The sequence below is a fragment of the Delphinapterus leucas genome, chromosome 10, assembly GCF_059928025.1.
Source record: "Delphinapterus leucas isolate spDelLeu-1000000601 "Yukka" chromosome 10, BTC_Dleu_Yukka2, whole genome shotgun sequence".
NCBI lineage: Eukaryota > Metazoa > Chordata > Mammalia > Artiodactyla > Monodontidae > Delphinapterus > Delphinapterus leucas.
The window spans coordinates 14398609-14421112 of NC_143138.1; the positions used below are offsets into that span (position 1 = coordinate 14398609).

The window sequence follows — 22504 nt, forward strand, 5'->3', positions numbered from 1 at the left end:
CTGAAAATGAGTATCCTTGCAGGGCAGAGGGCACTGCTTGATAATCTAAATCGAGGCTCTTAGTTTTTTATCATGATCAGTTGTTTTATCGGGGGTCAATACTGGCATGGATTTAAAAGCTATGCTGAATAGCAATGTCAATGATATTATTAATAAACAGTTTATTTTCTCACTGTGATCTCTGCCTTTCTGTTGTGTATTTCTCCCATCTTAAGGATGACGCTGTTCAGAATATGAGACGCTTAGACTGGTTGAAGTTTGTCATAGTTCTCACATTGACTGTGTTTCCTGCTTTTCATGCCTTCAGTCAACCGGCTGTCATCATCGGCCTTGTATCTCCCTCTTTCAAAGTTCTCTTTCCTCCTCTTTGTGATGGGCCTCCCCGGGGACTGCACTTGGATTCTCAGACTGAGGAGGAGAGAGAGAGAGCAAGACTGAAGCTAGAGGAGCAGCTGCTGGTCCACCCAGCTGCCAAGGCTTGGCAGCAGGTTCCTGGGGAAGCAGGAGGCACCTGGTTCACACAGGACCAGCACAGCTGGTCCAGCTTTTGACTGGCAGAGCGTGGCTTCCTTCGTCACCAAAATGACTGGCCCTGTGATCTTGCTACAGCCTGCTGAAACCGAGAGGGATGCAGTGAAAGCAGTACACCTCAGTGGAGCAGGTGCAAGTCACATTTCACTAATGAACAATGGGCACTTTGCACACAGGGAGGCTTTGATCTGAGAGCTAAAAAGCCCTTCTGTTGGACAGGATGTTGGCTGAGGCAGGCAGCAGTAAGAAGCATTGGGAAGGATCCTTTATCCAAGAAAGTCAGTGTAAGAGCAATCATCAAATAATACTTGCAGAGTGTTTGACTCCATTCTCCATTCTCAGAGATCTCCTTGGGATAAAGTGATGCGTTTGTGGAATTCTTTTAGTTGATTCTGTATCTGGACCATCCCGAAATGAATAAAACATTTATTCTATATTAAACTTAAGTCTGTCTTCTACCCATCAGTTTCAGTCCTGCCTTATGGGCTTATATATAAAACAGTTCTATTTGAGGAAGACAGCACCCATGTGAGAGCCTCCCACATATTTGAAGAGCACTCTTAGGTCTTCCAGGAAATGTTAATAGGGCATTTTTAATAAATAAAAATAAATTTATAAATAATAAGATAAATTGCTATCTTCATGTACTAAATGGTGCATTCCTCCTTCACAGCGACCTCAAAGGCTCTAGGCAAATTTATTGTCTCTTCCTCTAAACAATCAGCAGAATTGTAGGTTTTTGTTATGTTAAAATTTTATTTAAGTCATTAATTAAGTAAGTGATTTATTTAACATCTTTATTGGAGTATAATTGCTTTACAATGTTGTGTCAGTTTCTGCTGTATAACAAAGTGAATCAGCTATATGCATACATATATCCCCATATCCCCTCCCTCTTGCGTCTCCCTCCCACCCTCCTTATCCCACCCCTCTAGGTGGTCGCAAAGCACAGAGCTGATCTCCCTGTGCTATGCGGCTGCTTCCCACTAGCCATCTATTTACATTTGGGAGCGTATATATGTCAATGTTACTCTCTCACTTCGTCCCAGCTTACCCTTCCTCCTTCCTGTGTCCTCAAGTCCATTCTATATGTCTGCATCTTTATTCCTGTCCTGCCCCTAGGTTCATCAGAACCATTTATTTAGATTCCATATATATGTGTTAGCATACGGTATTTGTTTTCTCTTTCTGACTTACTTCACTCTGTATGACAGACTCTAGGTCCATCCACCTCACTACAAATAACTTAATTTCGTTTCTTTTTATGGCTGAGTAATATTCCATTGTATATATGTGCCACATCTTTATCCATTCATCTGTTGATGGACACTTAGGTTGCTTCCATGTACTGGCTATTGTAAATAGTGCTGCAGTGAACATGGTGGTACATGACTCTTTTTGAATTATGTTTTTCTCAGGGTATATGCCCAGTAGTAGGATTGCTGGGTCATATGGTAGTTCTTTTTTTAGGTTTTTAAGGAACCTTCATACTGTTCTCCATAGTGGCTCTATCAATTTACATTCCGACCAACAGTGCAAGAGGGTTCCCTTTTCTCCACACCCTCTCCAGCATTTATTGCTTGTAGATTTTTTGATGATGGCCATTCTGACCCATGTGAGGTGATACCTCATTGTAGTTTTGATTTGCATTTCTCTAATGATTAGTGATGTTGAGCATCCTTTCATGTGCTTCTTGGCCATCTGTATGTCTTCTTTGGAGAAATGTTTATTTAGGTCTTCTGCCCATTTTTGGATTGGGTTGTTTGTTTCTTTGATATTGAGCTGCATGAGCTGCTTATAAATTTTGGAGATTAATCCTTTGTCAGTTGCTTCATTTGCAAATATTTTCTCCCATTCTGAGGGTTGTCTTTTTGTCTTGTTTATGGTTTCCTTTGCTGTGCAAAAACTTTTAAGTTTCATTTGGTCCCATCTGTTTCTTTTTGTTTTTATTTCCATTTCTCTAGGAGGTGGGTCAGAAAGGATCTTGCTGTGATTTATGTCATAGAGTGTTCTGCCTGTGTTTTCCTCTAAGAGTTTGATAGTGTCTGGGCTTACATTTAGGTCTTTAATCCATTTTGAGTTTATTTTTGTGTATGGTGTTAGGGAGTGTTCTATCTTCATCTTTTAGAATTGCAGGTTTTTTAAATAATGTAAAAGACGGTAGATATCATCTTTTCTAAGCTCTCATTTCACAGATTGGGAAATGGAGGCTCATGGATGTGAAGTTGCATAGTAGTTCAGAGCTGAGATGAGAAAGCAAGCCAGTCCAGGTCTTGTGCCTTTTTGTCAAGTTGCCTTGGTGATGTCTGCGATCAAGTGCAGGAGTGACTGTGATTCTGTGCTAGGCAATGTGCAAATTATCTACCCCACTCTTTAAGCACACAGGACTTTCATCGACTTACTTTCCTTTCCCCACAGCCAGGTCTCAGAGGATGACCTGATCTGAGACTGTGTGAATTTCAGCTAATGTATTTCTATTCTTGTATTTGAATTCTTTCCTCTCACTTTTCATTGAGGATTGTAGAGTGTTGGGCAAGGGATTTGAGCTTCATAAAGTAGATGAGGGAGGGGCAGTTAGGCAAAGGAAAATACCTAACTGGGCATGTGCATTTGAGAGAGGGTTATGCAGTACTGAAGCATGCAAGGAGAGGGGTAGGAGCATGGAGTAGGAAGGGATATATGAAAATCCACGGGGGAAGGTAGAGAGACATGGATTCAAAGCCTAATGTGGAAAGACTTTGAGCCACTGTGGCAGCAAGGGTCCATTGTGTCTGGGAAGGTTTTCTGTATTGCTGTTCTTAGTTAGACTCAGAACATGTGGGAATACAGTGTTTCAGAGAGACAGACATCACTGTTTTCAAATCCTTGCTATTGCTTTTGGATCAGAAGCCTGTTTAGGTTTATCCTCTACAGCAGATTAACCGATTCTAGTGGTAACCCTACAGGAGGGATCCCCCACCTAATATGCCTCCTCTCCTTGTCAGAACTGGCTCAGGACCCAAACAAGGTCAAACCTGGGGCAGTCACACCTCTATGAATTCTACTGAACAGGACTAAGAAAAGCAGGGACTATACTGTAGGTGTTGAAAATACTTCACATTTTCCTCTTTTTCTCCTTCTCTCACAGAACTTATCTGTCCCCTGTGTCATACCCTCTGGACCTAGCTGTTTGTTAAGGAACTAATCAAATAATTTTGCAAGGAACATTAGGGTTAGCTAAAATACAATGTCATTATCAGGAAACATTTGGTATAGAAGTGGTAATGGGCAAGACAGGTGAATTTGTTGAAGAAGAAAAAGGGGGAAGATTGAGTATCAGGGTTTATGTGTGTGTGTGTGTGTGTGTGTGTGTGTATGTGTTTGTGAGAGAGAGAGAGAGGGAGAGAGAATATGAATCAACCTGAAAAAACTATCCCCCCATAACAATCATAGTTCTAAGGCTGAGGATATGTTACAGATCCCTCTACTCTATGTATGCCCCCTCAAGTACCTGTAATTCTCTTTACCACTATCAGAAAATCATTACCCTCCAATGGCCTGCTATCTGTTTAGTCTTCACTTTTGCTAAGGGGTTTCCAGAGTACTCTACTCCTCAACAATCTTATTTTTACTAATGAATTATATTTGAATCAGCAGATTGTGTTTTCCTTTTTTTGTTGGAATTTGTTATTTTGAATTCAGTTGGCATTTGCTTCCATTAAAAAAAAAGTTTAAAAAAAAAGTTTTTGAGACTATATCCTTCCCCTTGCTATTTTTAACATGTGAAAATATATAGTTGAGTTGACAGTGATGGCCCAGTTTTGCTGCTTACTTCTATTTTTGATTTGAATTCTGCTTTTCATTCAAAATCTTAATGGTGGATTTGGGCCCTTTAAATCTGAAATGTTCTTGCTTTTTGGCCTATTGGTGGGCCACAAGCATTGCTTTCCTAGGCTCTGAGTTGATGAATGTTGATTATTTTTCTTAAGATTTTCTCAGAAAAGTTGGGAGGCATATGAGTCGGTGTTTAGATCGTCCCACAGATTTCACTGTGCTTCCTCTTAAATTTTCCATTTCCTCTACCATTTAACATTTACTTTGCCTATGTCTTAAATTCTTTTGTCTCTTTCATAATTCTTTTATTATTTTTTTCTTTGCTGTGGTTGGAAAATTTGCACCGGGGTTTCAATCTTTATCCTGATGTTTTGCAATTTGTATTTTTAAATTGTTTTGCAATTTGTATTTTGACTTTTGTTGCAATCCCAAATTGCATAGGTGCCTATTCTTGCCCTCAAGATGTAGCTTTGTAAACCATTTAGGTTTGCTTGTTTACTCATTTCTTCTTCATTTTCATCCAAAAATTCTTGGGTTTGGGTGGGTGAGCAGATGGTAGTCCTCAAAAGCCTTTCTCTTCCATTTTAGACTCACTGGTCAGTTTCTCATTTGTTTTTTCCTTCAGCACGGCTCAGGTCTCCCTGCCACAGAGTGTGGGGACAATTGGAGAAGAACCTTGAAATCCATCACATGGTGAAAACAAAATTCAAGGAAGAGCATATTTCATTTTTGTGGGGAAGTAGAGAGCAGATGGAGGGAGTCGGAGTAGAGCAAGGTCTTTTTCGCCCACCCATTGAGGTCTAGTCTCATTTTGCACACGAAATTGTTCTCAGCCTGGGGGCCTTGGAATACTTCCTCAGAAATCCCGAAGCTTTTATTGTCTGTCTCTCTCCTCTGTTAATTGGGATGGGGTCTGTATTCCATCTCCAATCAGCTTGAAATCCTTTCAGAATTAAAGATTGTCTCCCATCTCCCCAGCCTCTAGCACAGCAGAGTCTGGAATATAATTGACTGTCAGTATACATTTGCTGAACAACTAGGTGAATATGTTTTTTCCCCAATACCATGTATGGTAGGCATTCAGTAACTTTTGTTAACAGTTACTAATAACATATTTAAAAATCACTGGCCATTTATAGCTCTACACTTTTTTGGCCCGTATGAAACCTATCCATTTTTCCTTGATTATATCTAATTCTTGATTTTGTCTTTTGGAAATAAATATTAAAAAACTGGGATTGTTCAGTTTTTTGGATCAGTTTTCTCTTTTTATGAGAACAGGACTATAAGGATAGTTAACACATTAATTATGTATTTACTAACACACTTGGCTAGGGTGAGTATTAGCTCTGAGATTGTAAAGGAGAAAGGTAGGGAGTCATCAGTTTATTTTATCTGGGCAGAAAACCATCTTACGTTTCTTTTATGTGGTTCCTACATTAATCAGTCAAGCAAGCAGCTCAGTGCTAGATCTCTATTTTACTGCGTTCTGTGTAGATGCAAGAAAGGTAGTGCTTTGTTTCCTCTCGACGGCAGATAATTCAGGCTAGCCCAGTATTATCCTTGGCAATATAATGATTACTTGAATAGAAAATCATAATTAGATGAGTACTTTAACTGATGCTCACTAGAAATAATTGTGTGTATAAAGCTAAAATCCAGGGGACAAAATTCAGTGCTTTTGAGCAATTCTGTTAAAAAGGTAGTACTATCCTTGTGTATAAAATGGTGGCATAGCCGTTCTTCTCATATCTTAGTATACCTGCCTCTCCTTCTCATTCTCCAGCCATTCCTCTATCAAGTGTTTCTTTGATCAAAATGTGTCATCTTGGATCATCTGAAAATTAAATTGCAGATTACGTCAATAAAAATATCTGCAGAATTTGGGGTTGAAAAATAATAGAGAAATAATAAATAGATTGAGTACCTGGCACATAGTGGATGATCAAAGCTATGAGCTTTATAAATGAATGTGAATGCTGACCACACAGATACAAAATCAAAGGCAGCAGTACGGGAATGTACACGCAGATCAAATTTTTTTTTTTTTTTTTGTGGTACGTAGGCCTCTCACTGTTGTGGCCTCTCCCGTTGCGGAGCACAGGCTCCGGACGCGCAGGCCCAGCGGCCGTGCCTCACGGGCCCAGCCGCTTTGTGGCATGTGGGATCTTCCCGGACCGGGGCACGAACCTGTGTCCCCTGCATCGGCAGGCGGACTCTCAACCACTGCGCCGCCAGGGAAGCCCCGCAGACCAAATTTGAGCGACTCCGTGGTACAAAGAAATAAAGGTGACAAAATTCCCCATGTAGGAAATAATCTCCAGTTGATGCAGTCTGTCCTTCTGAAAGTCACAGAGAACCTTCCAGAACACAGCAGAGCCAACTCGACTTGATAGGAGCTTTAAGTAAGCAGTGGTCATGGTTGGAGCTGTACAGATGACACATTGGCTTCAAATTCTTGTTCATGCATTTTGGTCAAACTTTTACTCTTCTTTGTATTAAATGTTTTATACCCTTGAGGTTTGGGAAAGTAGTATTTTCAAGAAAAAGTGCTTTGGAATGAAAATGTTAACTAAGTATCCTCTCAGTTTTCCCATTGTCTCATTGTGCTCACACATTGCATATAGGCTTATTGTTTGTTTGTTTATTTTTTTGGTGGTGGTGGAGGGTGTGTTTCTCTAATTAAGTCATTTAAAAGTCAGGTGAAAAACAAACTTTTCTTTTTTTTCTAGGAAAGGAATGAATCCCTCATTCCAATATTGTGGTTATTTATTTAAACATTTTTAATGGAGTATAATTGCTTTACAATGTTGTTTTAGTTTCTTCTGTATAACAGAGTGAATCAGTGATATGTATACATATATCCCCATATCCCCTCCCTCTTGCATTTCCCTCCCACCCTCCCTATCCCACCCCTCTAGGTAGTCGCAAAGCACCAAGCTGATCTCCTTGTGCTACGCGGCTGCTTCCCACTAGCTATCTATTTTACATTTGGTAGTGTATATATGTCAGTGCTACTCTCTCACTTCATCCCAGCTTACCCTTCCCCTTCCCTGTGTCCTCAAGTCCATTCTCTACGTCTGCATCTTTATTCCTGTCCTGCCCCTAGGTACATCAGAACCATTTTTTTTCTTTTTAGATTCCATGTATATGTGTTAGCATACGGTATTTGTTTTTCTCTTTCTGACTTACTTCACTCTGTATGAAAGACTCTAGGTCCATCCACCTCACTACAAATAACTTAATTTTGTTTCTTTTTATGGCTGAGTAATATTCCATTGTATATATGTGGACACTTAGGTTGCTTCCATGTCCTGGCTATTGTAAATAGTGCTGTAATGAACACTGTAATACATGACTCTTTTTGAATTATGGTTTTCTCAGGGTATATGCCCATATATGCCATATATGCCCATATGCCATATGCTGGGTCATATGGTAGTCCTATTTTTAGTTTGTTAAGGAACCTCCATACTGTTCTCCGTAGTGGCTGTATCAATTTACATTCCCACCAACAGTGCAAGAGGGTTCTGTTTTCTCCACACCCTCTCCAGCATTTATTGTTTGTAGATTTTTTGATGACGGCCATTCTGACTGGTGTGAGGTGATACCTCATTTTAGTTTTGATTTGCATTTCTCTAATAATTAGTGATGTTGAGCAGCTTTTCATGGGCTTCTTGGCCATCTGTATGTCTTCTTTGGAGAAATATCTATTTAGGTCTTCTGCCCATTTTTGGATTGGGTTGTTTGTTTCTTTAATATTGAGCTGCATGAGCTGTTTATATATTTTGGATATTAATCCTTTGTCCATTGATTCATTTGCAAATATTTTCTCCCATTCTGAGGGTTGTCTTTTTGTCTTGTTTATGGTTTCCTTTGCTGTGCCAAAGCTTTGAAGTTTCATTAGGTCCCATTTGTTTGTTTTTGTTTTTATTTCCATTACTCTAGGAGGTGGATCAAAAAAGATCTTGCTGTGATTTATGTTAAAGAGTGTTCTGCCTGTGTTTTCCTCTAAGAGTTTTATAGTGTGTTGTCTTACATTTAGATCTTTAACCCATTTTGAGTTTATTTTTGTGTATGGTGTTAGGGAGTGTTCTAATTTCATTCTTTTACATGTAGCTGTCCTGTTTTCCCAGCACCACTTATTGAAGAGGCTGTCTTTTCTCCACTGTATATTCTTGCCTCCTTTATCAAAGATAAGGTGACCATATGTGCGTGGGTTTATGTCTGGGCTTTCTATCCTGTTCCATTGATCTATAGTTCTGTTTTTGTGCCAGTACCATATTGTCTTGATTACTGTAGCTTTGTGGTATAGTCTGAAGTCAGGGAGTCTGATTCCTCCAGCTCTATTTTTTTCCCTCAAGACTGCTTTGGCTTTTGTGTCTCCATACAAATTTAAAGATTTTTTGTTCTAGTTCCTTAAAAAATGCCATTGGTAATTTGATAGGGATTGCATTGAATCTGTAGATTGCTTTCGGTATTATAGTTGTTTTCACAATGTTGATTCTTCCATTCCAAGAACACGGTATCTCTCTCCATCTGTTTGTATCGCCTTTAATTTCTTTCATCAGTGTCTTATAGTTTTCTGCATACAGGTCTTTTATTCTTTGCCTATAGGTATTTTATTCTTTTTGTTGCAGTGGTAAATGGGAGTGTTTCCTTAATTTCTCTTTCAGATGTTTCATCATTAGTGTATAGGAATGCAAGAGATTTCTGTGCATTAATTTTGTATCCTGCTACTTTACCAAATTCATTGATTAGCTCTAGTAGTTTTCTGGGAGCATCTTTAGGATTCTTTATGTATAGTATCATGTCATCTGCAAAGTGACTGTTTTACTTGTTTTCCGATTTGGATTCCCTTTATTCCTTTTTCTTCCCTGATTGCCGTGACTAAAACTTCCAGAACTGTGTTGACCGATATTGTGTTTCTTTGATTAGTGGAAGATGCTCTCATTATCTGTCAACTACTGGGTGTGTGCACTCAAAGTTAATCTACATCACTAAATAACAAGCATATTCTTTATAATTGTAGAGGACTAGATAGAATTATTGAGTCTTGACCTTGTGCCCTAAGGACCAATAAAGTTACAGTCATTTAGAGATAGTTCCAGAGTTAAAGTTTCACCATTTAAAATGCCCACATCCAATTCTTTAAAGTTCACATTGGTATCATTAGCTGAGTCTTCTTGCTATGTGTCGAGAGACAGGGACAAGGCTCTTAAGCGACATTTGTCCTAATTGCCTTGTTTGTATTAACGTCCCCAGAGCTTTAACTTGTTTGGAAAGGTTCCTTTTTCTTTGTTCTGCCTCTCGCTCTCCAAATGATTTGAACGTCTGTTGCATGTGGGCTCCTTTCTGGGCCTGGCCTTGCACTGTGACTTTGCTCTTAGGAGTTTTCAGCTGTGGCTACAGAACACCATAAAAATTGATAGAAAAATTTAGCCTGACTCTAAAATTACTTTTTCATGCCCACATCCCACCACTCTCTTTCAAGTGTGATGATTTTCCTGTCTATGCCCTGAGCATTCTCCTCTCCTTGTCTTTGCTCTGTGGTTAACTCTACTTAGAAGGTCTTCTCCCAGCTCCGCCTATTTAAATTTCTAACGATTCTTCAATGATCAGCTAGTAGTTCACCCTCTCTATGAAATCCTTCTGGATTCTTGCAGCTGGAGACACTGTCTCCCTTCTTCTCACTCCTATTAGCTATTGCATGACTAGCTATTGCATGACTCCTCGAGGCCATCACCATATACTGCCAGTTACTCTTACTGTGCCTTGGTGTTTATCTCGCAGTATTCCTAGGCTATAAACATCTTAAGAGGGCTTCCCTGGTGGTGCAGTGGTTGAGAGTCCGCCTGCTGATGCATGGGACATGGGTTCGTGTCCCGGTCCAGGAAGATCCCACATGCCGTGGAGTGGCTAGGCCCGTGAGCCATGGCCACTGAACCTGTGCGTCCAGAGCCTGTGCTCTGCAACGGGAGAGGCCACCACAGTGAGAGGCCCACGTACTGCAAAAAAAAAAAAACAAACCATCTTAAGAGGCAGAACTTTGCTTCCCTGATGGTTTCCAACCAAGGGCTGTCCTGGAGAAGTTGCTCAAAAAGTTTCATTTGTGCAAGACACAAATATACTTAGGAATAAAATGATTTTTTTACTAGACTGAATGTTTTCCCCCATTTTCAACTGGGTTTTGAAATCATATAGACACAGCCAGCTGTAAAATGTAAAATAATTTTCCCCCCTTCCCAAAACACGATATGTAAACTGTCGAAATCATGAATATAAAGAAGCACAAGGATGTTTGTAGGTATGTGCCTGTGCTTTGGGGGAAACATAAGTTCAAGTTTTGGCGAACTGATTTAAAAATAACAATAACCTAATAGTGTGTGTGGCCTGTTATTTTATGCAAAGTATTTTGTGTCTTGGGAGAGGTTGTCTTGGTGTTCCCTGAAACCTGACACATATATCACACCTCTAAGCTTGGCTTCAATTCAGATTTCCTAGAGTTACAACTCTGCCCCTTATGTGCTGACTCACCACCACTGTCCACTCTTGTTAAATTTTCTGGCACCAGCACATGTTCTGTGACTTTTTTTGTCTCCAAAGAATACATAGTCACATCAGAGAAGAACTTTCTCCAACTGCTTTCCGCTTAGTGCTGACTAATTCCAAAGTACTTTTATAGTTGAAGAAAATGGTTCTACACTCTGAGTTAAATTTAATTGCTGTTTCATAAACTTTCTATGAAATTCTGCTTTTCCTCTTTGGGAAATAAGGGATCTTTATGTTGCAGACTTTTCCATTTGATTCTTGAAACTTCAGTAGGAAATTTAGATATAAAGAAACAAATTCTATTCAGAAGATCCACCCACTGCATATAATAAAGTTATTTACAACAAGAAAATTCAAAGAAACAAAGCACAGACCCTGCGCTCAAGGAATTCAAGGCATCAACAGATATTAAAAAAAATTAAAGCATGTGTTGTGTCAAAAGGAGTATAATATAGGTTTTATAAAGAAAATAGAAAATGAAGCATTTAGTAGTCTCAGAAGAATGTTATCACAATTAGTGAGATCGTGTGTTAAAAAAATTTGGAGATAGCTTAATGAAAGTGAACATTTCTTTTGAAGGGTGATATCAGTGGTAGTTACATTATAAGGTTATTGTATGCAGTAAATGAGTTAATAGAGATAAGGCATTTGGAATACCGGCTGGCACATGTTAAGCCGTCAATTTGTGCTATTTTCAATGATCATTTTTCATTTCTGTGAGCTATTTCAAACCTCTTTACAAATAGTTGCTATATTTCCACATTTCCCAAGCAGGGAGAACTACCTGGTAATAGTCATTCCAAGTATATAAAATGTGCTGCTAAGAAGGATTATGCCACTGAGGGCTATGGAGCTATCACAGTTAAGAAAACAAAAATTCTTAAGGCTTCCTTACATGTTCACAACAATTTAAAGGAAGAAGAGTTTAGCATCAAGCATGTATTCTGCACACAACAAATGTCTGATGGACTTTCAAAGACTCACGTAAATTAAGTAGATCTTGATGATGCGCAGTACTGAACCTAACCGGTTAATTCCCAGATCCCTGTATAAATTGCCATATAGCTTTGTGCCAGATGAATAATAACAGGAGCTGAGTCTTCTGGATGACCAAAATCAGAAGACATAAACTGAGCATGTTATTTCTTGCTATGTCCACAAAAAAACAAATTGATTACTTGTTTGATGTTGTTACATTGGTGATAGGTAATGTAGGTGCAGCCACTCACTCTCAGTTTATTTTTAATTACACAGCATGGTCAGGGTGTTACAGTGGGGAGACTTTAGCCGTGTGACCTTGAACCAGTTATTGCCAACACTGGGCATCAGCTCCGGCCTCTCAAATTGGAACGTACCTCTGCTGTTCCTTCCTAAACTAAAATGCTGTGGCTCTAGAGGATAGAATTATACTATGGATACTATAGAAAATGGTTTGCCACTCATTTGAAAGTTTCTTTTAAAAGGAATAATTTAAAGTGTGTGTAACAAAGTACAGAGCATTGCTCAATGTTGATTTGTCAAAAGATTACAATTTAGCTCTTGAAATAAACGTTTCCCAAAATAACAGCATTTGGGAAACTTTGAGCTCTTTTAGTCCTTTCACAGGAACTAAGAGGTCTTTCACATCACGAAGGCAGAATACTGAGTAACAGAAGAGACAAGAAGTCCTCAGTCTCCATCTCTCTGCCTGGGGACCCACTGGACTATTATTAGCATGGGATACAAAATAGATTTGGTAAACATTGGAAAAGTCTTGCCAAGCAGCATCTCAAAGACATATGGTCTTTTGTAAGTGCCATGATCAGTATAAACAAGCAAGATGTTCTAATTAAGAAGAAATCTTTGTAAGGCAACTTGTTCTATAACTTAGCACTGAGGTTCTGAAACAGACAGTCAAAACTTTGGGGGTTGGGTAACCCTATTCCTTCTTCCATCCAGACTGAAACAGAGAGCTGCCATCTCTACTTTGACCACTAGAGGGAGGGCAACTACGTGGAATTACTCAGCTAAGGGGGTGGTTTCTCTGAGCGACACAGTCACCCTTGCCTCCTCAGCCTGGTCTTCATAACAAATCAGTCTATCATAGAAACTGATTTTCTTTGCTTTTTGAAAGAATGGAAGTGTACGGGGATGTGTTTTATCAGTGCATATCAGCTCCATCTTTTATATTCAGTGGGGTTATCGTATGGATATTATTTTCTTTTTATAATTTATTATATTATTATTATTATTATTATTTGGCTGTGTTGGGTCTTTGTTGCTGTGCACGGGTTTTCTCTAGTTGCAGTGAGCGGGGGCTATTCTTTGTTGAGGCGCACGGGCTTCTCATTGCGGTGGCTTCTCTTGTTGCGGAGCACGGGCTCTAGGGAGTATGGGCTTCAGTATTTGTGGCATGTGGGCTCAGTAGTTGCGGCTTGTGGGCTCTAGAGCACAGGCTCAGTAGTTGTGGTGCACGGGCTTAGTTGCACTGTGGCATGTGGGATCTTCCCGCACCGGGGATTGAACCCGTATTCCCTGCATTGGCAGGTGGATTCTTAACCACTGCACCACCAGGGAAGTCCTGGATATTATTTTCTTATTTTTATAAGCCTCACTAATAAGCTTAGTACAGAGCTGGCTGAATGATGGAGAGAGGGAATAAATGGCCATTCTTCTAATCTGCCCTGCCTTGTGCAGTGTGCCTGGATTTTCCTTTATAAGATTATCTCTTTTGAGTTAAAGAATTGATTATAATGATTTCATGGGATCGAGGTTTGACTAAAATAACTTTGCTAATCCTCCCAACCCTAACATTCTGTGATTCTGTATCTCCTCAATTGGAGTATTAACTTCTCAAGGGTAAGGAGCTATGACTTAAATATAACACCTACTGCCAAGGCTGATCCCTTAACAGATGCTCACTATAACAGTTCATGATCAAAATGATTGCTAAAACTGGCTTGTTTATATGATTATTTACCATCTAGGAGCACCATAAAGAATGGGACATAGTTTTGATTCTCAAGGCATATAACTGTATCTCCTTGATATTTTTAAAATCTGTCGAAACTCAGGATGGTAGTGGTTAAACAAAATGGTCAGCAATAGCACTCCTTTTGTCCTCACTATTACCATCTTCCCCAACATACATATAAATCTATACCTGTCATAGGTACACATATTCCATACAACACACACACACACACACACACACACATACACACTCTCAGATTCTAAGGCAAAAATCTTTACCAAATGGCATTATGCTAGATAACAAGCAATTGTGTAAAGACTTTCTCATTCTCATAAAGCTATAGTAAGGAGTACAATAAATTTAAAAAACTATTATTTATGATTCACTAGTGAGAGAGGTATTTATAGGTCTTTTATAACATCATTCAATTACAACATAAAAAAGTTGTAAGGAGAAAGTTTAAAGATGATAGTGGTAGTAAAAATCATCTTTCCTCTTTTTGTTGTTGTTTTGAAACAAAGGAAAAACTGATGCTGAGGAATCACACAAGTACGAGAACTCAGGTCTCTTGGCTCTGAGCCCATTCTGTTATATCCTGCAGTAGAAATATCAGTGCAAGCTGTCTCCAGCATTTAGAAGTTAATATTTCTACCAGATTGTGAAGCTAAACTGTGTAAAGACGTAGAATCTTGAAAGGAAGCTCAGTTGGAAAATATTGCTAAGTGAAAAATGAACCAAGACACAAAAAGTAAGGCCTCAATAAAGAGTGTAATTTTAATAGGAAACAAAAATGCCTAAAAATAAACTATGGAATGAGAAGATTTAGTTGTTACTAATTTAGAGCTATTAGTAACAAAGATAATAGACATTAAATAAATACATGGTTTATATCCTGCTTTTGATTGAGTCACAGAAGGAACTATGAATGAGGACATAAGGATAGAATTGAGGCTGCTTTGTGCTTAATTTGACACTGCCCCTTTAATATAAAGAATGCAAAAATATCAAAACCTGCTATAGGGGCTTCCCTGGTGGCGGAGTGGTTGAGAGTCCGCCTGCCAATGCAGGGGACATGGGTTCGTGCTCCGGTCAGGGAAGATCCCACATTGCCACGGAGCGGCTGGGCCCGTGAGCCGTGGCCGCTGAGCCTGCGCGTCCAGAGCCTGTGCTCCGCAACGGGAGAGGCCACAACAGTGAGAGGCCCGCATACTGCAAACAAACAAACAAACAAAAAAAACTGCTATACTTATCTTAATACTAATAATAGAGTTGCTGGCTCTGTTTGGTGAGACTACAAATTCAATTAATTCCAATGCTGGTTCCAATAAGCTCTTTATGAATCTAAAGAAATTATTAACATGGCAAAGTTTGAAAGATTGAATCACAATAACAATTTCTTGCAAGATTTTTGAAGCTTTGAGCAGGTTTGCTTTCATGAAAATAACAATCTATTAACCTAATGCAGTAGAAAGAGCAAGCTGGGAAGAGAGGGAGCAAAGGGATGGGGGATAAAAGGTAGGGAGGGAATAGCATGCCTCGTTCTTATTTACGCACCAAGTGAAAGTCAATGCCAATGTCAGGTTTTTGTTTTTGTTTTTTTTACCCCAGGCTGACCCCAGGAGGATAAATTCTGTTTAGGATCTATTTTCTAAGACTAGGATATTTGACAGAACTGAAAAAAGCTGTGGCCTCTTTTGGGTCCATGCGTGCACCTGTAGATAAACTGGCTCAATCAGTCTGTACATTTGGGCACCAAGATTGGACAAAAGTTTTGAACTGGCATACATGGTATTGGTGGTGGTGCTGGTGGCAGCAGTGAAGAGTGCTTCTATAATCTGGCAGTAAAGAAAAGAGTGAAAATAATTATTCAAGAAAGCCCTTCAAAAAAAGATAGCAGTAAAGTCTCTACGGGTTAATTAATTGATTAATTTAGGTCTAAATATTATAGGTATCGTGGCATAATACTCCTACTTAATTAGGAATCAATACAGTCTTCAAGCCAGGGATAGCTAGAGGCAAGTCTCTTCTGTAGCCTGAGTCTTTATACCTTTAAAAAAGTATTTTAGGCTTTCATGCCTGAATTAAATTATTTGTCTCTTCTATTTCACAAGAAGCTATAGGGGCCAACGTTTTCCCAGTGTCCTATTACACGGTATAAGAGCTGTGCTATCCTTGCTATAAAAATGCCTTCTGCAAGTCATATTGTCACGTTTCCGTCCCTTAGCCATTGAGGATGTTTGTGTCTCACATCACCCTAGGCTGGGACAGGTTCCTTCTTGTATGAGTCTGAGCTATTTCTTCAACCACCCTGGCTGATTGACCACGTACTGATGAGGTAACTGGCCAAGTCTCTCTTTGCTGGACATGATAGCTCCCAAGGCTTCACCACCAATACTGCCAGTTTGCCACTTGTCAATTAGGTAAGCTGAGAGCCAGTGCGGCCTATGGCATTTTTCTGCAGGGTGACTGCTTGTCTGCTCTGCTGGCATCCCATGACTACTTTGTTCTCATGTGTAGATGCCTTGGGCTGCTTGCCCAGCATACTGGAAAGGGCTGGTCTTTCCTCCCCTAGTTAGGGACAGGATGGCAGAGCCTACAGGCAGGGAGCTGTTAGAATGACCATTTCTTAAATACAATCAAGCCCTTTCTTTATGGTCTTTTCCTGTTTCTCTTCCCCAGGACTCTTTCTGTATCTATCAGGGATTAAAGTGGTGCCTTAGGCACTTCAAAGTCTAAAGGAAAGTTGCGGGGGGCGGGGGGGGGGAGGGCTTTTGAAAATCCTGTTGCCCCTGTCTCCACTCTGCCCAGTACTTGTGGGTTCATAGGCCTCACTTCCATCTGGTCTGGCTTTCTTCCTGGAGTGAAGTAGTCATGGGACTGGGCGGATTGGCTCAAGGGAGTGGGGAAGCTTTTTTCTTTTTTCTTTTTTACATTGTACTTATTTTGAGTCATTGGGAGGGGAATGGAGCTTAAAAATACCCTTTTTCCCTAGTAACATAAAAATGTTCATTATGGTAAGTTTGACTACCGATGAGAAGAGAAAATGGAAGGGGGGTAGTAAGAAAACTGACGTCTTAGGTTCTGAGCAGCAGTTAGATCGGTGTGGTCTTCCAGGCAGTGGGGTTTCTCCTGGCTTGCCTTAGCATGATCAGATTTTATCACCGCCTTTCTTTTCTGGTTCTTGGAATCAGAGAAGCGAGAGGGATGATTTCTCACATTGCCAGGTGAGTCCCCTGTTTTTATCAGGAGACATATGTGGGAGAATTTTTGGAATCTTCCACTATTGTTGTTCTTTCAAGATCCTAAAAAGAGAAGAGGGGAGGAGTAAGAAATCAGAAGGGGAAGTGACTCTGGGCATCCCTAGAGGGAACCTTACCACATAAGGCTGTCCCATGAACACTGCCACCAAGAAGGTGATTTTCTCCAGATCCTGAATTTGACAGGTCCTGAAGTTAAAAAGACCCCAGGATCATGACTGTTGCGTATTGGAAGTGTCCAGTGGGCCAGAAGAACCTATGACACTATGCGAGCAGTCAAGAGGGAGAGAATTGAAGCAAAAAGTGCTCAGGTAATCTCTGAAACCCACCCTTAGCCAAAGGGTCACTGAGAATGACTGACTACCCAGCACCTTTCCACCTGGTCTTGAGCTAAGGCTGCTTCCAGTGAGCCAGGAAAATAAATAACCTTGGCTTTGGGGTAGAAGAGAATTTGTCCACTTGGTCTCAGCCTGCCTTAGTGATTCCAGTGGCTAGAAGGACAGGATAGGATCTGTGAGAGAGGAAGAATGCTGAGGAGGAATGCAAGGAGTTGTTTCTGGTGATGGAGCAGCTGGCATCCTGCTCTCACTGAGATTGGCCGGCCCAGGAGGATCCTAATTACTGCACAACTGCTGCCTCCATAGTCACTGGGACAGGAGCATTGTGGGCCAGGAGAGATGAGATGGAGCTGGAATCATTGGAATCATTGCTTTTTGCCCCAGCTTCAAATAGGAGGCTGTTGCCAGCTGCCTGTTGAGGTTGAACCAGCTGCCACCAAGAAAAGGGCCAGCCTCTCCTTCTGGCTCATCTTCAGGAGATGCACCAGCTACAGCCTGCAGGTCTCTCTCTTGGTCTTCTGCCCAGAGGGAATGGACAGGCTGCCAGGTAGGCCTTTGGGATAGTTCTCTTTATGGGAGGCCAGAGGGAGAATTTAAAAGTATGGTGAGGGATTCAGCAAGAACAGGGTAGAAAATGAAGCTAGATTAAAAAAACAATGAGACAAAAGTCTTCTATGGAATTATCCCCAAATCGAAGAGTTATGAAATTTATCATTTAGAGGTATTGGTTAGGTGATCTCTTCCGTTCAAGTAATCAAGGGAAAATAAAGCTGTTTTCCCCTTCCTCAACCCTTATGCTTCCTGTAAGAGATTCCACCCTACCCCCTTCTTTGGATAAATACCCCGGTTTAGGGGTGAATAGTCTCTTGGATGGTAATATAAATAATACCCATTGAGGCCAACTTTCCAACAAACTGTGAGAATTAGCTGGGAGTTTCAGTTTGTTTGCAGGGAAATCTAGAAATAAACCAGGGGTGCTAGAACCAAGGTGAAATGGGCATGAGAGTGGGTGAGGCACCTATGGAGAGGAATATATGCCCTGCTTTGATTCACCTGTTTGTTCTTGGTTCAGGAAAATACCAAGACTGGCCATTTTCAGGGACTTCTCATGAGGCACTGGTATCCTCTGTAGGTCTTTTGTAGAGTTTTCTGGCTTCTGGCACCAAGGAAACTCCTGGGAGAAGACAAGGCATAATGGATTTGTTGGCTGATTTTGTTCCCCTCGGGAGACAGGTGACTGGTTACAACATAGTGCTGACTTTTGGAGAGCTGACTTTCCATGTTGACACTTGGAGTGATTCACTGGGAGAGAAACCTTGTGGAGTCCCAGAATTTAATGGCTTTTTATTCCATTTTATTTTGTTATTCCCTTTTATTCAGCACAGCATTGGTTTTATTGGCCTGTGGCTCCAATAAAACTGTGCATTACACAGTCATAGCATTCCCTATTATGTTGTACCTTTGGATTCCCATGTGTAAAGCCAGTCAATGCCATATAGTCTTTTCAGGGTGCATCTCTAGATTATGGCTTCTGTCCAGTTGCTTCACAAGAGAGCAGGACAATATTGAGAGTGGTAAATATTGGGAGGCTGAGATGTTCACATCCCAGTTTGTTCTATAAAGAGCCACCACAAAATAAACCTGGCTTTGGGGGCACAAACTTTCATTCCCTAGACTCTTCTGTTTATTCCCTCCAAATCCTTTTATCTTGGTTTATGAGTCTAAATGTGATGCTAATAACCATTCCCCTTGAAAAGCGTCTCTCACACGTTGCCATAAGAGATTGAGATCTTAGCTGATCCTTTTATTGAGAACATCTGGAAAAAAAAATATGACTTGAGTCTCTTTTCCACAGTTCTGGAGGTGAAGTAGTAGGCCCTGGTTTTTGAAATTACCAGCAGCCATAAGGGAGAACTTAGGATTTTGACAGGATAGTGGAATTGGGATTTGAAAAAGTGTAGAAATACCATTTTGAGATACTATCAACACCATAACATTTTCTGTATGTTCCAGCAGAGTCACTGGGATGGTGCTGTTGTAGACACATTGGGCATGGTTTACGGGGAAAATGTTAAGCTGTGAGGCAGTTGGTTTTTCCCTTAGATGATAAGCCAAACAGAAAATCTCAGGAAGATGAGAATACAATGGATGTTGGCATTTTAATAAGTATAGTTTTGGAAACATAATTAGAATCATGCATTTGAGAGGCAAAGATTAATTAGTAGAGTAAATGACATCATATATACATATGTAGCTTATGGCTGGCTGCAGTGCATCATGAATTGGTTAGTATATGCTCACACATGGAATCATTTATGGCACTTTGAGTTAGGCAGAATGGAAACCTTGTATCCTGGACAATCTACTATTGACATACACCACTGGAAAGTTGGCTATCTTTCTTCCTCTACGTCTTAGAGGAAGAAAGATATGGAGGTCTTCCTCTCCATTCTCGCCCTTGCAATGTATGGTTTCAGTATTGGGTAGTAGGGATGGGGTTGAGAGTAGAAGTGGATGTCTCCCTGTTTCCCATCTTCACATATAGGCTGCTTTGAGGCTGGCTTAGTTCTTTGTAACTTCAAAACTCTGTTTTCCATCTAGGCTAAAGAAATTCCATAAAAAGTTATGTGATTCATGCAAAAGAATGAAATTGGACCCTTACCTAACACCATACACAAAAATTAACTCAAAATGAATCAAAGGCCTAAATGTAAGATCCACAGGTGTAAAACTCTTAGAAGAAAACATAGAGCCAAAGTTTTACCACTTTGGGTTTGACAATGATTTCTTGGACATGACACCATAGGCACAGGAAATAAAAGAAAAAATAGACAAATTGGTCTTTATGGAAATTAGAAAATTTTGTGCATCAAAAGACAATGTCAACAGAGTAAAAAGGCAACCCACAGAATGAGAGAAAATATTTGCAAATCGTATATCTGATAAGGGATTAATATCCAGCATATATAAAGGACTCTGAAGCTCAACAACAACAACAAAAAACAAACAACCCAATTCAAAAATTGGCAAAGATCTTGAACAGACATTTCTCTAAGAACGTACTCAAATGGTCAATAAGCACATGAAAAGATGCTCAACATCATTAATCATAAAGGAAATGCAGATCAAAACTACAGTGAGGTACCACCTCACACCCGTTAGGATGGCTGCTAACAACAATAACAACAACAACAACAAAAATGGAAAATAACAAGTGATGGCTAGGATATGAAGAAATTGGAACCCGTGTGCAAAGTTGGTGGGAATGTAAAATGGTACAGTTGTGGAAGACAGTATGACGATTCCTCAAAAAATTTAAAAATATGACTACCATATGAGCTGACAATTCCCACTTCTGGGTATGTACCCCCCCAAATTGAAAGCAAGGTCTTGAAGAGATATTTGTACACCCATGTTCATAGCAGCAGTTTTCACAATAGCTAAGATGTGGAAGCAACCTAGAGTCCATTGACAGACAAATCAACAAGTAAAATATGGTATGTATTGGGTTGGCCAAAAAGTCCATTTGGGTTTTTCCATAACATCTTAAGGAAAAACCCGAACGAGTTTTACAACATGAAGAGAGTTACGGAGACGAATGGTGGTGATGGTTGCCTAACATTATGAATGTATTTAATACCACTGGGATGTACACTGGAAATGGGTAAGGTAGTAAATTTTATGTTATGCCTATTTTACCACAATAAAAAAATTGGAAAAAAGGTATGTGATTACTTACTGTGTTGCCCTTTGTACCCTAATTGGCGTTGTATACACATTTTACATGTATACACACACATTTTTATCATAGTTGACAAAACAGCGGATTTAATAAGGTGTTAACTTGGATTTTAGAAAATCTGAGTACTGAACAATAGGTGAAGTTATGTAAATTAGTGTATATAAGTGAATTAATATATAGGCATTACAATTATGTTGACAAATAGAAAGCACTGAATATGTAATATTAAGTACCAAGACCAGAACACAAAACTATATACTGTGGTGATCTCATATCTATAAAAATATGCAGAGAAAATAAACTTACAGGAAATATAACAAAATGTGAACAGTGGTTATCTGTTGGCAGTGAGTTTGAAGGTAATTTTTCTTTTCTGTAAAACACTTTCTTCATAAAACATACTATTTCTATAATCAAAAAATTTTTTATAATGAAAAATAGTCATAAAGTGAGTATTTTTTGTTTAGATAACACTGGATGTGTCTCCTTTACACCTGGTCAAAGGGTTGACTGACTATACCTGAATAATATTTGAGAATCAGATTCCTGATCAAGAATATACCACTATTATGAAATACATGGTTTCTAAAGGTAAATAAGATCTGTCTTACAATATTTTGACTTCCAGTGCCTTGTGCAGGCACATAATCTCCTGTGAATTGGAGGCCTGCCAGCTTGGGCAGTACAGCTTAACAAAAGAGGTTTAGAAGCCTTTCTTCAGTTCCTATCGGTAGCATTTTCTTACTCAGATGTAAATACCACAGCTGGTGAAGTGGCAATATTAATTAATGTTGGGAAGTAGGTTGGGGGATATGAAAGAAGAGTCACTAAAACTGTCATAAGCTTTGACTGCAGGTAAAAAGCAGGTGGAAAGGTAGATAATGTTTTTCCTCCATCCTCTGAGAGGATAGATAATATTAACTGTCAACGTATAGAGAAGAAAAAAATCTTGCTTTAGGAGCTGACCATGGAGTTTCCTTTATGGGAAAGTTCCATTGTTTGGCTTGCTATCCGTGTTGACAATTTTGGTTGAGGAAAGAAGGCCTTCATGGCCCAGTTGTTATGAATGAGAGAGGTCTTATATAAACAACTCTGCATGAGAATTGAATAGGGCATTTGGAGTATAGGGGCAAGTGAAGTAAGCAGAGAGGAGAAGGAAGGAAGAGGAGGTTAAGTGTGTGTAGGTCATGGTTGTAATGCAGAGTCTTAACAGAAGGCAGGAAAAATTCAGCAGTGGTGGTGGAGCGATGGTGGTGGATGACAGCTACAGAACTTGTCCAAAGAGGAACAGAAGCCTCTCTTCTGTTGATCTGTGCCA

The 22504-nt window shown here is 39.8% G+C and overlaps 1 protein-coding gene across 1 annotated transcript in view; it reads left to right on the forward strand.

The window, feature by feature from the left end:
• Nucleotides 1-17285, forward strand: part of RNF144B (ring finger protein 144B) — a 219733-nt gene extending 202448 nt beyond the window's left edge. The window contains exon 12 of the mRNA XM_089918402.1: nucleotides 216-17285. Coding sequence (XP_089774528.1) covers nucleotides 216-220 — 5 coding nt within the window. The 3' untranslated portion in view covers nucleotides 221-17285. The remainder of the gene's footprint in view (nucleotides 1-215) is intronic.
• The last annotated feature ends 5219 nt before the right edge of the window (nucleotides 17286-22504 follow it).